General features: G+C 44.8%; 1 protein-coding gene across 1 annotated transcript; it reads right to left on the minus strand.

The window, feature by feature from the left end:
• Positions 1-6,770: 6,770 nt before the first annotated feature.
• TMEM115 (transmembrane protein 115) lies at positions 6,771-15,449 on the minus strand. Its single transcript, XM_056525131.1, has 2 exons — positions 14,270-15,449; positions 6,771-8,364 (listed from the first exon to the last, which is right to left on the minus strand). Exons 1-2 carry the CDS (start codon positions 15,109-15,111, stop codon positions 8,187-8,189), a joined length of 1,020 nt encoding a protein of 339 aa, XP_056381106.1. The 5' UTR covers positions 15,112-15,449; the 3' UTR covers positions 6,771-8,186.
• Between the last annotated feature and the right edge of the window lie 961 nt (positions 15,450-16,410).

Genomic DNA, 16,410 nt, shown 5'->3' on the forward strand with positions numbered 1-16,410 from the left:
CTTTTCTTGAGTTGTCAGATGGTCTTCCCTACATAGATCAGTGGACATGTGCAGACAGCCACATATATAACTTCTGTGGTGGAACAGTTGATAAATTGTTGAATAGAACGAGAAGTGGAGGGAACCGTGAGTGCCTTGGTGGCATATTGGCACGCTCCCTCTCATCATTAAACAAGGTGGACGCCTCCCACCAGCCCAGGGTAATATTCGCATAACTGGGGGCACAAGGGCTCCCCATTGCGGTCCCCCTGAGCTATTGACAGAAACAGCCTTGAAAGAGAAAGACATTTCTGGTGAGAACAAATCTGAATAATTGAAGTACATGTTCATGGTAATGTGAGCCTCTTGTGCTCAAGAAATATTCCACTGCCCGTAGTCCTACGGAATGACGAATTGAGGAGTAAAGAGCCTCCACATCTATACTTGCTAGCATAGTGTTATCGCCCACAGTTATTCCCTCAATACATTTGAGCAAATCCATAGTATCCCTCAGGTGCGAAGGCAAAGCAAAGACAAACTGACGTAGAATTTTATCTATGTAGATCCCCACATTTTGTGCCATACTGCACACCCCAGATACTATGGGAGAGCCTTTGAGTGGTATAAGGCCTTTATGTATCTTTGGCAGGGCATAGAATGTGGGGATCGTTGGTGTGCTTGGAGCCATGAACTCAAACTCTTTTTTGGCAAGTGCTGTGTGTAGTATACCTTATAGCTCTTTACTGTAAAGGGAGGTAGGATCTGAAGGTAGGATCTCATAGGTTTTAGGATTGTCTAATAATTTTTTGACCATACAAACGTTTTTGGTTTTGTCCATAAGGACAATATTGCCCCCTTTGTCTGAAGCTTTAACCTCTTGGGGATGCAGGGCGTATGCATACGCCTTGCATCCCCGATCCTTAAGGATTCAGGGTGTACCTGTATGTCCTGAGCATTTCCGGTCCCCGTCGCTCACCAGGTGGGGACCAGACCAGGATGCCTGCTAAAATCATTGTGACCCGATGACCCGGATAAGGATGGTGATCAGTGGTGTAGTATACACCACCAACCACCATCCGTAATGTACTGGGAGGTGGCAGTGTTGCCACTCCCCCCAGTACAGATGTGATTGGGTGGCCGTAGCGACCGCACCAATCACAGTGTATGAGGAGGGGGAGGAGTGCAGGAGCATGTTGCTCCACTCTGATCAGCACCATTTTACATCTTGTGCTGATCAGAGCGCAGCTCCGTCTTGTATCTCCCCCCCTCACAGTCCAAAAAATGCCATCTGGCATTGTTCTGTGCCCCCCTGGCACAGCAGCGTTGAAGGACAGTTTTAGATTAGGCAGGGAAAGAGTTTAGGAGATAAAAAAAAGATAATAACATTTTTTTTCAGTGCACATCTGTAGGTGTCCGTGGGTCCGCAGCACCTTTAGCTGCGTGACCCGGGCCCTACAGAGTCACTGCAGTCTGCGCCAGTGTTTTTTTTTTTTTTGCTAAACGTGTAGCCAGGCCCTCTTAGCCATACAAGAGCGGTCCGCCACCATTAGCTAAAGCCCACCCGCCGCTGATACCGATCAGCGTTCTTTTTTTTGTGGTGCAGGTGTTTTTTCGGGTTATAGCGGCTTTTTTAAAGTTTTTCGCACCTATAGTCGGTCCGTACCACCAGTAGCAGGCCTGTGCTGTGTGGACGTACAATACCTTTGTGGGCGGCCTGCCCCACCGCTGTCAGTGACTTATCACTGATCAGCGGGTTTTTTGGGGTTCAGGTGGGTGCATTTTTTCGGGGTTAAGCATTTTGGAACCCCCACTGACTTCTGTGCTCCCTCCCACCACTCAGTGCACACCACTGATTAGGTTAATGCTTTTTTTTTGGTGCAGAGTTTTTTTTGCGCTCGTTTTTTCCCCCTTTTTAGGTTATATTTTTTTCTGTTAGGGTAGGTTTAGGTAGGCAGGTTAGGAAGGTAGTCTCGCACCACACCACACCACATGGAGCACATACACTAATAAAGTTTTTCCCACACACATACACACCCTCCATTCCCATTAGAGTAGGGAAATGGCCCGCAGGGCGTTTTCAGCCGAGGAGGCATATGCCATACTTGCCTCCGACACTGAAAGCGTCTCAGAAGACAAGGAAGACCCCATCTTCCTTGTTTCCTCGTCCTCCTCATCATCTAGTTCTGATGATGAGCCACCAAGGCGGCGGAGATGCCGCCAAGCGAGGCCGCAAACCTCCTCTGCTCCTGACCCTGTGCCCCATGCTAGTATGAGTCCCCCTGGCGCTCATACTAGTCAAGCCCCCCAGCCAAGTTTACTGGTGCCTGGTACAGGTGAACTTGTCTGGACTCAGCCAGCGGACCACGAGCCCGTGATTCATGAGTTTGTTGGCGACTCAGGAATCAAAATTGACATCGTCGGGTTCACTCAAATGGACTATTACAGGTTTTTTTTCAGTGACGACTTTGTCAATCTGATGGTTGACCAAACGAATCTGTACGCCCAACAGTTCGTCGCCGCAAACCTGGGCTCCTTTTTAGCTAAGCCCGGTGGCTGGTTCCCAACGACTCTGTGATGTCTCCGTCCCCAGGAAGTTGAATGAGGTTTGCCCCGCTGGACCGTGAGGCAGGTTACCGGACCGACGGGGGCACGTAGGAAGGTATGTTAATGTTTATTTTTGCAGCCCGGGCACAGCAATATATAAAAGTCTTGCACTAGAGTTGTCCTTTAATATCTTTTCTTTTTTTTTTTTTTTTCTCCCCCCAAAAAATGGGTCATGGGACACAAAGTCAACAGCATTGGGAGTTTGCAGTTGCCTCAAATGCGCAGCGCTCTCTCCCCACCTGAGATGGGTGCACGTTTGAGGTAACAGAATAGGGACGGCCACACACATCACATTCCCAGAATGATGATTCAGAGCATAGGCTTTGGGGCGGGCATTATTTTTACTTTCGGCTATACTCTGGGTCATTCTGGGAATTGGCATATCAGTACTAAAATTGCAATTTTCATCCCAATTTCTCCGATTACCCCTTGTGAAAATGTAAAAAATTGGGTAACCCCAGCATTTTAGTGTAAAAAAATAATAATTAATAATTTTTCAATTCAAGGCCCACTGTTCAAAAAACCTGTGAGGTGTAAGTACTCACTGTACCCCTTGTTACCTTCCTTGAGGGGTGTAGTTTCTAAATTGTGGTCACTTGCTGTTTTTTTTTTTTTTTTTAGATTTTATGTCAGAACCTCAACCATTGCAGTGCAAATCACCACTTTAGGCCTCAAATCTCATCGGTGCTGTCTCACTCTTAAGCCCTGTTTTGCACCTACATAGTGCATTTCCAGCTTATATGGGGTATTTTCTTATTCTGGAGAACTCTTACTCTTACAACTTTTGGTTAATACCAACAATTCAGTCTTAAAAATCAATTTTTTTTACTTTTACAGCCCACTGTTTAAAAAACATGCGAGGTGTAAGTACTTACTATAACCCTTGTTACGTTCCTTGATGGGTGTAGTTTCTAAAATGGTGTCACATGTGTGGGGTTACTGCTGTTCTTGCACAATGGGGGCTTTGATTCCAACAAACTTTTCACTCCAAAAGCCCAATGGCGCTTCTTCTATTCTGAGCATTGCAGTGTGCACGCAGAGCACTTTACATCCACATATGGGGTATTTGCTTTCTCGGGAGGAACTGCACTTATTTTGGGGGCATTTTGCCCTATTACCCCATGTGAAAATGAAACATTTGGGGTAACACTATCAATATAGTGCGAAAAATCTAATTTTTCACAATTACGGCCCACAGTTCAACAATCTGTGAGTTGTAAGTACTCTCTGTAACCCTTGTTACATTCCTGGAGGGGACTAGTTTCCAAAGTGGTGTCACATGCGGGGGGGGGGGGGGGTTTAGGGGTTCTGCTTTTCTGGCCCATGGGAGGTTTGTAAATGCACATAGCTCCCGCCTTCAATTTTAGCAAAATTCTCTTTCCAAAAGCCCAATGGTGCTCCTTCTGTTCTGAGACCTGCAGTGCACCAGCAGAGCACTTAATGGGGCATTTTCTTAATCGGGAGAAATTGGGCTTCAAATATTGGGGTCCATTTTCTCCTATTACACCATGTGAAAATGAAAAATTTGGAGTAACACCATCATTTTAGTGTTAAAATTTTTATTTTCCATGTTCACATCCAACTTCAACACAAAGTCGTCAAACACCTGTGAGGTGTTAAGGCTCACTATACCCCTTGTTACATTCCTTGAGTGGTGTAGTTTCCAAAATAGTATGCCATGTTTTTTTTTATTTTTTTTGCTGTTCTGGCATCAAGGGGGCTTCCTACATGCAACATGCCCACAAAAACCATTTCAGCAAAATTCTCTTTCAAAAAGCCAAATTTAGCTTTTCGTTTTCTGAGCATTGTAGTGTGCCAGCAGAGCACGTAACCTCCACATATGGGGCATTTTCTTAATCAGGAGAAAATTGGCTTTACATTTTGGGGTCCATTTTCACCTATTACCCCTTGTGAAAAAGAACAATTTGGGGTAACACCATCATTTTAGTGTTAAAAATCAAATTTTCAATTTTCACGTCCAACTTCAACGCAAAGTCGTCAAACACCTGTGAGGTGTTAAGGCTCACTATACCCCTTGTTACGTTCCTTGAGGGGTGTAGTTTCCAAAATAGTTTGTCATGTTGGGGTTATTTTGCTGTTCTGGCACCATGGGAGCTTCCTAAATGCAACATGGCCCCCAAAAACCATGACAGTAAAATTTGCTTTAAAAAATCCCACAGTTGCTCTTTCCACTCTTGAGCCATGTTGTGAGCACACAGAGCACTTTATGTCAACATATGAGGCATTTTCATACTCGAGAGAAATTGGGCTACAAATTTTGGGGGGCTTTTTCTCCTAATACCACTTTTAAAAATGAAAAAAAAAAATGGGGTTACAAGAACATGTTAGTGTAAAAAATGCAGATTTAGATTTTTCTCCTCCATTTTGCTGCTATTCTTGTGAAAGGGTTAAGTAACTTTCTGAATGTCCTTTTGAATACTTTGAGGGGTGTAGTTTCTATAATGGGGTCATTTTCTGGGATATTTCTCACAGAAAGGCCCCTCAAATCCACTTCAAATTTAACTGGTCCCTGAAAAATTCAGATTTTGAAATTTTCGTGAAAATGTTGAAAATTGCTGCTATACTTTGAAGCCCTCTAATGTCTTCAAAAAGTAAAAACATGTCAACTTTATTATGTCAACATAAAGTAGACATATTGAGGGAGATTTATCAAAACCTGTCCAGAGGAAAAGTTGCCCATAGCAACCAATCAGATCGCTTCTTTCATTTTTAACAAGACCTCTGCAAAATGAAAGAAGCGATCTGATTGGTTGCTATGGGCAACTGGGCAACTTTTCCTTTGCATAGGTTTTGATAAATCGGCGCTTCGTCACGAAGCGCCTCGGCGCCAAACGGTCCCGTCACCGAGAGGATACCCCCGTGTCCTATGTTCACTCTCCCCTGTTTGTTTTCTATGGCTGAAGACATGGAATAAAGAACCACTTGCATAACTCACCTGGGTCAGTGTGGTGAGTTGCTCCGTTTTTCTATTTCTCTGTTATACACATATGAATGGACTTGCCTTAAACGTAGAGCACCACTGAAGTCCCTCCAGCAGTTGCAAGGGAAGACACAGGAAAACCGAGTATATTGCTATATCCCAAGTGCGAATAGAGGTGGTGCCGAGTCTTTCTTTACTTGAGTGTAATTTACAAATATGTTTAACTTTCTGCCACCAGTTGATTTAAAAGAGAAAAGGTTTTCACCGGAGTACCCCTTTAAGTCGGTCTTGGTATTGTTCACTATACTTAGCCCCTGATGAACCCAACATAGACATGTTAGCAAAAATGCGTTGGTGGTGTAATTAACTATTTTCAACCACAGTGGCTTAGTATATATCGGGCCCCTGGTATGAGGCTCCTCTGGGCTGGCTGGGCCCTGCAAAACCCAGAGTGTGCCGAGTTATTGATAAATCTTTGGACCGAGATTGTGGCGTGATACTTTATTTCACTTGGACACTGCGTTGTTTTTCAAAAAAAATCTTTTTTATCATAGATATCTAATAAAAGTTAGGTTTTTAGCGCACATCCCTAGCACTTACCTTTCCTAAGTGTTTTTTTGTATATTATTTATACTGGATGTAGAACTTCATATATCTGGGTCTACGTGGAACCCGTATTTCTTACCATGCTTTTTTGTTTATGTTTAAAATAAAACAGCATTGCCAAATATTCTTTAAAAAAAAAAAAAAAAAAAACACAACATGAAACATAAAAATCAAGAACTAAAAGTAATAAACCAAAAATAGTTTTTTACTAATTAAAGAAAATACTCGAAATACAACAAGAAAAGCCCATACACTCATTTGATTCTGCTAACAACGTATTTCCTACAAAATGCAACCTGTTACAACCAAATCTTTTCTGGTGGCTTCTGGAAACTTTTTTTTATATATCAACTGGCTCCAGAAAGTTAAACAGATTTGTAAATTACTTCTATTAAAAAATCTTAATCCTTCCAATAGTTATTAGCTTCTGAAGTTGAATTGTTGTTTTCTGTCTAACTGCTCAATGATGATGTCACGTCCCGGGAGCTGTGCAGTTCCTATGGGGATATTCTCCCATCATGCACAGCTCCCGGGACGTGACATCATCATTGAGCAGTTAGACAGAAAACTTCAGAAGCTAATAACTATTGGAAGGATTAAGATTTTTTAATAGAAGTAATTTACAAATCTGTTTAACTTTCCGGAGCCAGTTGATATATATATAAAAAAAAGTTTTTGCCTGGAATACCCCTTTAAGTTTAGGGTTAGATCACCCCTCTTTAGAAGAACCCAATTTTAAAAACGTTTGGTCAGGGTTTTGGGTGACTTTACCAGCAGAAGTGCAGCTCTGGGGTACATTAGAGGGAATAACTCAAGATAATTATGGAATAAGCAATGTACACAGTAAGGCCATGTTTACACAGACTAAAATGTACAGAATGGCCCAGATTTATCAAACTGTGTGAGAGAAAAAGTGGAGTGATTTTTACACAGCGACCAATCACAGCTGGTAAAGTGAAAGCTGAGCTGTGATTGGTTGCTGTGGGAAAATCCCTCCACTTTTTCTCTCACACAGTTTGATAAATCTGGGCCAATGTCCGCAGAGAAAACACATGCAGACATTCTGCACATTTTAATAATCTGACGGGCGCAAGGACCACTCGGCTCCATCTTATAGACGGCAATGCATTTCCGAGAAACTTTGCTAAATAAATTAGACAAGTCTGTTCTTTTAGGGGGCGCTAGGTTAGGGATATTTCACCATGTACAGTGCAGCAGAATCAATGGGACTCTGCTGCAGCAGAATGTCCGTGCAGAATATTCCGGCGCAATTCAACACAGAGATTTCATTTTTTTTTTTACGTGCTCGTGTGAAAGCACTGATAAATTCCCCCCATATTCCCTCCTTGTGGTATGGACAGGCCTGTACAGAAATATGGATCTCCCAAGCCTCCATTCATGAAAGCAGCAGCCGTAGAGATCACTACGTGATCACTCGTGTGTGTGTTATTCCTTGGGGGGGGGGGTTCAGACACACACACACACACATCATTTCAAAAACAAAAGTTTAATTCAGACAGAAAAATATCAACATTTACGTCCCCGGGACAAAAAAATGTAATATCCTTGAAGAAAAGAAAAAAAAAATATTTTCCAAGGTCCAGCTGATTACTGCTCCCTAATGCAGAGCAACCACAAATGTCTCATCCACTTTTACTGTCTCCAGGCACATAGAAGTGGAGTGAAGGGCTCCTCAATAGTGATGGCACATCCCATACAAAAGTGCTTCTTCGTCCTGGCTTGTGATGGTACCTGCTGGTAGTGTTACTAGTGGGTATTGGGTCTGTAGATGGCGTTGATCGAGCTTGGCTATGAGGTGAAGTGTAGCGGGAGGAGAGCTGAAACAGTAAAGAATCGAGACAGAGAGTGGAAGGGTCCCACAAGGAGTCTGAGGGATCCACCGTGCAAACAATACCAACAGTGAAGGTAAAGGACCCTATGGGAGAGGATGTGTAGTGTTTTAATGGTTCTGCTCCTCCAGATCACCACGAGGCATTCACCAAATGCTGGGAGCTGGATCAAAGCTGGCCGACAGTAGACAGTGTCCACAGGAGGGTTATACGATGGGTGTTGCTGCACTTGTCTCCTGGGTGGCAGACGTATCCGCTTTACTACTGCTGCTGAAGGATGCCTCACGTGACATGTCATCTTCATCTTCCTCCTCCATGCTTGGCCATGATGTCTGGTCTTCTACTCGCTTCAGCCGTTCATTCAGAGCCTTTAAAGCCAGCTGCCTGCAGAGAAGACGGGATAACAAGTTAGAGCAGCCCAATCTCTGCTTCGACACAGACAGTGGAATCACTTTATACATCCTCTGATGATCTTATTTAGAATTACAGAATGTCTTATATTCCGATCACAACCAGAGCTGCAGTCTATACTGCTAGGTTCCTCTTATTGCTCACGCTTCTGGACCCAACATCAGTTCAGTGTCTGTATAAAGCAGTGTTTCCCAACCAGGGCGCCTCCAGCTGTTGCAAAACTACAACTCCCAGCATTCCCGGACAGCCGTTGGCTGTCCGGGAATGCTGGGAGTTGTAGTTTTGCAACAGCTGGAGGCACCCTGATTGGGAAACACTGGTATAAAGGATGTTGTTTTAGTAGTGGGACTTGTGTTCACAACTGCAGCACTGTGACAGTAAGCAGAATAGGGAATACAGCTCTAGATGTAACAATAGTGTAAGATTGCTATCAAACATCATCAAGGAAGGGTGTTTGGACCCGTATTATGGATATAGGTTCTGGCCCAACTGTGGGTCTAATGACTCAAACGGAGAGCACCAAAGATCGCTGCTTTTATTTGGGTCTCTAGACTCCTAATGGTATTATATATTTGGCCAATTTTGGCTTTTAATATTGGATAATAAAGATTAGGTTTTAGGCAACAGCTTTCTTTTTACGAACCAGTTACTGTAGTTAAATAGTTCATAAGGTTGATAAAAGACTAGAGTCCATCAAGTTCAACCTATAACACTAATGAGTCCCTACTGAGCTGATCCAGAGGAGGCAAAAAACCCTCATACTAGAGGTAAAAATTCCTTCCCGATTCCAAATATGGCATCAGAATAAATCCCTGGATCAACGTTCTGTCCCTATAAATCTAGAATCCATAACCAGCAATGTTATTATTCTCCAAAAATGTATCCAGACCCCTTTTAAACTCTTTTACAGAGTTCACCATGACCACCTCCTCCGGGAGAGAATTCCATAGTCTCACTGCTCTTACAGTAAAGAACCCCGTCTGTGCTGGTGTAGAAACCTTCTTTCCTCTAGACGTAGAGGATGCCCCCTTGTTATAGATACAGTCCTGGGTATAAATAGATCATGGGAGAGATCTCTGTACTGTCCCCTGATATATTTATACATAGTTATTAGGTCTCCCCTAAGCCTTCTTTTTCCTAAACTAAGTAACCCTAATTCTGATAATCTTTCTGGGTACTGTAGTCCTCCCATTCCCCGTATTACTCTGGTTGCCCATCTATGAACCCTCTCCAGCTCCACTATATCTTTCTTGTACACTGGTGCCCAGTACTGTACACAGTATTCTATGTGTGGTCTGACTAGTGATTTGTACAGCGGTAGAATTATTTCCTTGTCGTGGGCATCTATGACCCTATTGATGCACCCCATGATTTTATTTGCCTTGGCAGCAGCTGCCCGACACTGGTCACTACAGCTAAATTTACTATTAACTAAGACTCCTAAGTCCTTTTCCACGTCAGTTGTCCCAAGTGTTCTCCCATTTAATACATAATCCCAGCCCAGATTTTTCCTCCCCATGTGCATTACCTTACATTTATCAGTGTTGAACCTCATTTGCCACTTCTCAGCCCAAACCTCCAACCTATCCAGATCCATTTGTAACAGTGCACTGTCCTCTATAGTGTTTACCACTTTACAGAGTTTAGTATCATCTCCAAAGATTGCTACTTTACTCTTTAACCCCTCTACAAGGTCATTAAAGAATATATTAAATAGAATAGGACCCAAGACGGACCCCTGTGGTACCCCACTAGTAACAGTCACCCAATCAGAATAAGAACCATTAATAACCACCCTCTGTTTCCTATCACTGAGCCGGTTACTTACCCACTTACACACATTCTCCCCCAGCCCAATCCTTCTCATTTTTTGCACCAATCTTTTATGAGGCACTGTATCAAATGCTTTGGAAAAATCCAGATATACGACATCCAGCGATTCCCTCTGGTCCAGTCTGGAGCTCACCTCCTCATAAAAGCTGATCAGGTTAGTTTGACAGGACCGATTTTTCATAAAGCCATGCTGATATGGGGTTTTGCTAACCTTTGGCAATTACTTTCATTCTGCTTGTCCCACCTGCTATGATCGATATATTTCTCCTTATATACAAACAGGGAGAGATCTATCAATCAAGGCTGTTGGGGTGGGGAGAAGCCACCAGGGATGGCCCAGATGACAGATCTCAGACAGATCTCAGTTAGGGCAGCATAAAAGTAATCACTAGAGGTTAGCGAAACTACAGTAACCTTGGCCCCAACCAAATCTATTGGCCATTAGTTTGGTCTAACCAAATGAGTTCTATCTTTAAAGTGCTCCAATTGCCGAAAAAGATGGATACAATCCTAAGAGACCATAGACTATCATCCTGGACTTCTCAGGCAACCTGGGCACTTTGCAGTCAAAACTAATTTGGCCAGAATAAACTAGTTGATGGACGATCTGTTAGATTCGCTTTTGTCCAAGGTTACTGTAGTTTTTCTCACCTTTTATAATGACAGGTTCCCTTAAAGCAGTTATACCCTCTTTTATGCAATTTTCACCTGTTTTATACTGGTCAAAATGCAGGCAGTGTAAGGCTGGGTTCACACCACGTTTTTGCAATACAGTTCCCGTATCAAGTTTTTTTTCTCAAAACCGGACTAAACTGTATGAAAACATGTGTACAAATTTTAAACCGTATATGGTTTGAAAAATGATGTCCGGTTACATCAGTTTTTTTAAGAAAAAAAATGTATACGTTTTTAACTATTCACTCCATTATGAATAAAGTTTCACTTGTTTGATTGAAATTCCAAGAAAAAAACTGTGCAAAGGCAAAAACCATATGGTGCAAACCAGATGGAACCATATGCACATACGGTTCCCATTGACGCCCATGTTTAAAAAAAACATACGGTTTCAATAAGGTTTGTCACCTGGACCAAAAACCATGGTAGGCTATGGTTTTGGGTACGGGGAAAAACTGAAAAAAACGTACAAGACCAAAAATGGATGCAACTGGATGCATTGTTTTGGCATATAGTTTTCAATGGAGAGTGAATGCATACGGTTCCATACGGTTTTCAAATTGAAAAAGTATAAGGGAACTGTATTGCAAATACGTGGTGTGAATGCACCCTTACACAGGTGCAGGGAGTGGAGTCCAGAAACACTTTGATTTACTCAGAGAAACCCCGACCTTAGTGACTCAGGGTCACAAAGGAGCCTCTGGGACTGCCCCTCGTGACTTATTCAGGTCCTGTCGGCTCTTTTAAACTATGACTTCTCTGAAATGCACATGCTTTTTACAATAAATCATTTTGTCCCAGGACCCTGCTCCCTGCAATTTGGACAGCATAAAACAGGTGATATGTTCCCTTTAAAAGGGTACTCCACTGGACAGCGTGGAACTAAATGTTCCGAACGCTGTTTTCGCACTGCCGGGGTAGACCATGCCCCCTTGTGATGTCACAGCCAGGCCCCCCCAAAGCAAATCTATGGGAGGGGGCATGACGGCTGTCACGCCCCCTCCCATAGACTTGCATTGAGGGGCGTGGAACATTTAGTTCCATGCTGGCCAGTGGAGTACCCCTTTAAGGACTAGACTCTGTTGACTGCTGACTGGTTGAAACAATTGCTAATTCTCTAATAGACTGTTTGCACACCTTTCCATTAGGACCTCTGCTTACCGCCTGTGAAGGGAAATATTCATTGATGGAATATGGATACCAATTTTGACCTTGTCTTGCTTGCTTACAACTCATAGTTTTATAAAGAATTACTACCACTTCCCCTTTAATTTAATGTACCCTGACACATAAAATTACCAGTCTTCACGAATGTCGTTCGCACTAATGGGGCTGTGGGGACCATCAGCTATACCAGTTGTGGACCGATTCTTTCTTGTAAGTACTTTCTCATCTTTCTGTCTAGAGGGCATTTAGCCAGCGAATCCCCCCCCCCCCCCCCCCCCCCCCAAAAAAAAAAAAAAAACTGGGACAGTCTCTTACAGGGCAGGATATACCTCAGGGGGTGCTGACAAACCTTATTAATCATCAACATAACGGCCTTGTGCACAAGAAAAGACCTTACCAACCGTAAAGCAGACACCCAGGGGCTCCCACCAGCAGAGGGGACTTCAAGTTGGCAAAGCACCAATTCACGGCCCCTGAATCTATGGCGCTGCGTTAGACAGCTAACAAGAGAGTATCCTAGCACCATTATCTTATGTCTGAATCAAGGAAAGCTGGGTGACAGCCAATATGACCACTATTACACGGAAGCCTAGTCACATAAGGAGGCTTTTACACGTTCTTATCACTACTGAACTTCACAGATTAGCCATTCAGGACTCTGAAACCGAGTATATAGGCCCCTATACCAGTAAAGGTGGTTATACTAGTTGTCACCAAACATTCATAGAAAAGGCGAGTGGATGTATTTGCAACTTGTGCTGCCCCAGGCACTCTGAATGCATACACCCCATTAGGGTCATATTTTTTTTACCCATTGAAGTACTGCCCCCCTTTACACTGCTGCATTGTGCACAGGCCCAAAGGTGCGTAATGGTAAATAAAGCTGTGACTGGCGGCTATTAAGGTTTCCCAATGGGATCATCTCGGGTAATGTTGTTATAACAAAGGATCACAAGATTGCTGTTTAAAGGACCGTGAAAGGTTCTGTAACTATTAAATACATTTTTGAGAATAATTTTCTCCCCATCTCTGCTTGCCATCATTGAACAACACCATTCTGATCTAAATCCAGAGGCTAAAAGCCTGTCCTGATCCATTCTTATTAAAAGGGTACTCCGCGCCCCTAGACATCTTATCCCCTATCCAGAGGGTAGGGGAGATTATGTATGATTGTGGGGGTCCCGCAGCTGGGACCCACGAGATCTCTGTGAAGCACCCAGCATTCCTTTAGAATGCCGGATGTGGGCAGCAGGGGACGTGACTTCATGGCCACACCCCTTGTGACGTCACTCCACGCCCCCTCAATGAAAGTCTAAGGGAGGGGGCGTGGCTCGGAAAGGTGGGTGCTGAATGACAGATTGCGGGGGTCCCCAGCGGTGGGACCCCCACGATCAGACATCTTATCCCCTATCCTTTGAATAGGGGATAGGATGTATTAGGGCCGGAGTGCCCCTTTAATATAATTTGTCCTACCAGGCCTGGATGCCCATGCCCATAGCAACCAATCAGATTGCTTCTTTCACTTTTAACAAGGCCTCTGCAAAATGAAAGAAGTGATCTGATTGGTTGCTATGGGCCACTTTTCCTCTTGACATGTATTGATAAATCTCCCACTATATGTGGAGAAAACAACTTTTATAATTGTCACACACAGTATATAAATGAGGTTCAGGTAGTCATGCGGCTGCTGAAGTAGTCATGGCTCCCCGGGCTGTAATCACGTCTATTCAGCCTCTAATAATGCCTAAGTATGATCGGGCAGCTCAGTCAGGGCCGATGGTATTGCTCACAGCATCATTTGGATATCACCCGTCTGGATGGGGTGATAAGAGCCAGGGGAGCCATGACTACTTCAGCATGTCACATGCTGGGTGCCTACTTTAGCCTTATTTCCATACTGCGTGTGACATTTATAAAATCTGTTTTCTCCACATTATAGATGTGGCAGCAGATATCCAGGCCTGGTAGGACAAATGTTATTAACCTCTATTACCTGTTGCCACTTCTTATACAGGATAAAACTTAGTGACATGTCCCCTTTAAGATATGAAAGCTAAGCTGTGATTGGTTGCTACAGACAATAAAGACAGTTTTACTATTAGACAGTTTTTGTTATCTCCCCAAATTAAACTGTTGTAGAACTTCCCATCATGGTGATGCATGTCGGAGGACAGAAGGGCAGCTCCTGCCCTGTACACTTTACCTTCTCCGTTCGGCATCTTGGGGGTCAGTGCCCGGTAAGCTGATGGTGATTGAGGATGGGGCCCCCACATCGTACCTCTTGACAGCTCGCGGGCAGAGTCGCAGTTTGACCAGGGTGGCATGTGTTAGGGTTCCTAGGAGAGCAGCAGCAGGCTGCAGGGGTGCCGGGAAGAAACTGGCAAAGGAGAAGTGGTCAGACATGTCTCCTCGTCCACGGCTGTGTCTCTGGTAGAACCGCAAGTACACCCAGCCAGACAGCATCCCCAGACTGTACCCCACCAGCACCTGACCAGGGATCAGCCCAGCCACTGTCAAGGCCGTGACCCCCAGCAATGCCAGCTGAGGTAGAAGCCGCACCCAGCGCTGAGGCTCCACCAGCCCATCTCCAATCGTCTGTTTATGCGCCACTAGGACAGCGCCAGCGAAGGCTGGAAACCCATGGACCTGGGCAGAGAACAGAAAGTGCAGGTCGGAGGTTGTGGCATAGGCCACCAGGAAGAAGAGGGAGCTCAGGACCCCCACAGACAGGCTGACCACTCCATAGAACAGGAGCAGCTCCGGGGCCCCCCATAGCGGCTCCAGTCTGCGCCCTGCCCCCAGTGTTAGCAGGAGGTTAGCAAGAACGTCCCATAGGTGCAGTTCAACCAGTCCATGAGTCACCAAAGTCCACAACCAGAGGTTGGGGGGCAACAAAAATCCTGGGGTGATGGCAAGTACATGAGCAGTGTCCACCCAGAAAGAGAGAAGGTAAAGGAGCACAACAGCCCCCCACAGGCACTTCACCAGCACGCTGCTCCCGGACAGCGCTGACACCAGGCGGTTGGCATGGATAGAGTGCAACATGGCGTCTGTGATCGATAAACCTGGGATCACCCCCCAATCTGTACACCCAGATATACTGTGTGGCCAAGACTTCAGGACTAGTTCAGTCTCTACATGAAGGTGTACAGCTATATACTCGGGTACCCTCCCTTATAGACTGTTATATACAAGAGCCTATAGACAGCTATACACAGGACAGAGCCTATAGACAGGTGCACCCTCTCCTACGGACAACTATACAGAAGAACCTATAGACAGGTGCACCCTCTCCTACGGACAACTATATAGAAGAACCTATAGACAGGTGCACCCTCTCCTACGGACAACTATACAGAAGAACCTATAGACAGGTGCACCCTCTCCTACGGACAACTATATAGAAGAACCTATAGACAGATGCACCCTCTCCTATGGACAACTATATAGAAGAACCTATAGACAGGTGCACCCTCTCCTACGGACAACTATATAGAAGAACCTATAGACAGGTGCACCCTCTCCTACGGACAACTATACAGAAGAACCTATAGACAGATGCACCCTCTCCTATGGACAACTATATAGAAGAACCTATAGACAGGTGCACCCTCTCCTACGGACAACTATATAGAAGAACCTATAGACAGGTGCACCCTCTCCTACGGACAACTATACAGAAGAACCTATAGACAGGTGCACCCTCTCCTACGGACAACTATATAGAAGAACCTATAGACAGGTGCACCCTCTCCTACGGATAACTATATAGAAGAACCTATAGACAGGTGCACCCTCTCCTACGGACAACTATATAGAAGAACCTATAGACAGGTGCACCCTCCCCTATGGACAGCTATATACTAGAGCACCCTCCCCTATGGACAGCTATATACTGGGGTACCCTCCCCTATGGACAGCTATATACTGGGGCACCCTCCCCTATGGACAGCTATATACTGGGGCACCCTCCCCTATGGACAGCTATACAATGGAGCACCCTCCCCTACGGACAGTTATACAATGGAGCACCCTCCCCTACGGACAGCTATATACTGGGGCACCCTCCCCTTTGGACAGCTATATACTGGGGCACCCTCCCCTATGGACAGCTATATACTGTGGCACCCTCCCCTATGGACAGCTATATACCGGGGCACCCTCCCCTATGGACAGCTATATACTGGGGCACCCTCCCCTATGGACAGCTATATACTGGGGCACCCTCCCCTATGGACAGCTATACAGAGCCTACAGTCAATGGCACATCCTCCCCTATGGACAGTCCAGGTATGACTCCCCTATAGACGCCACACCTGCCCAGCTCAGGGAGGACTGTGGGGA

Source organism: Hyla sarda, chromosome 6 (genome assembly GCF_029499605.1).
Source record: "Hyla sarda isolate aHylSar1 chromosome 6, aHylSar1.hap1, whole genome shotgun sequence".
In the NCBI taxonomy this organism is placed as follows: Eukaryota; Metazoa; Chordata; class Amphibia; order Anura; family Hylidae; genus Hyla; species Hyla sarda.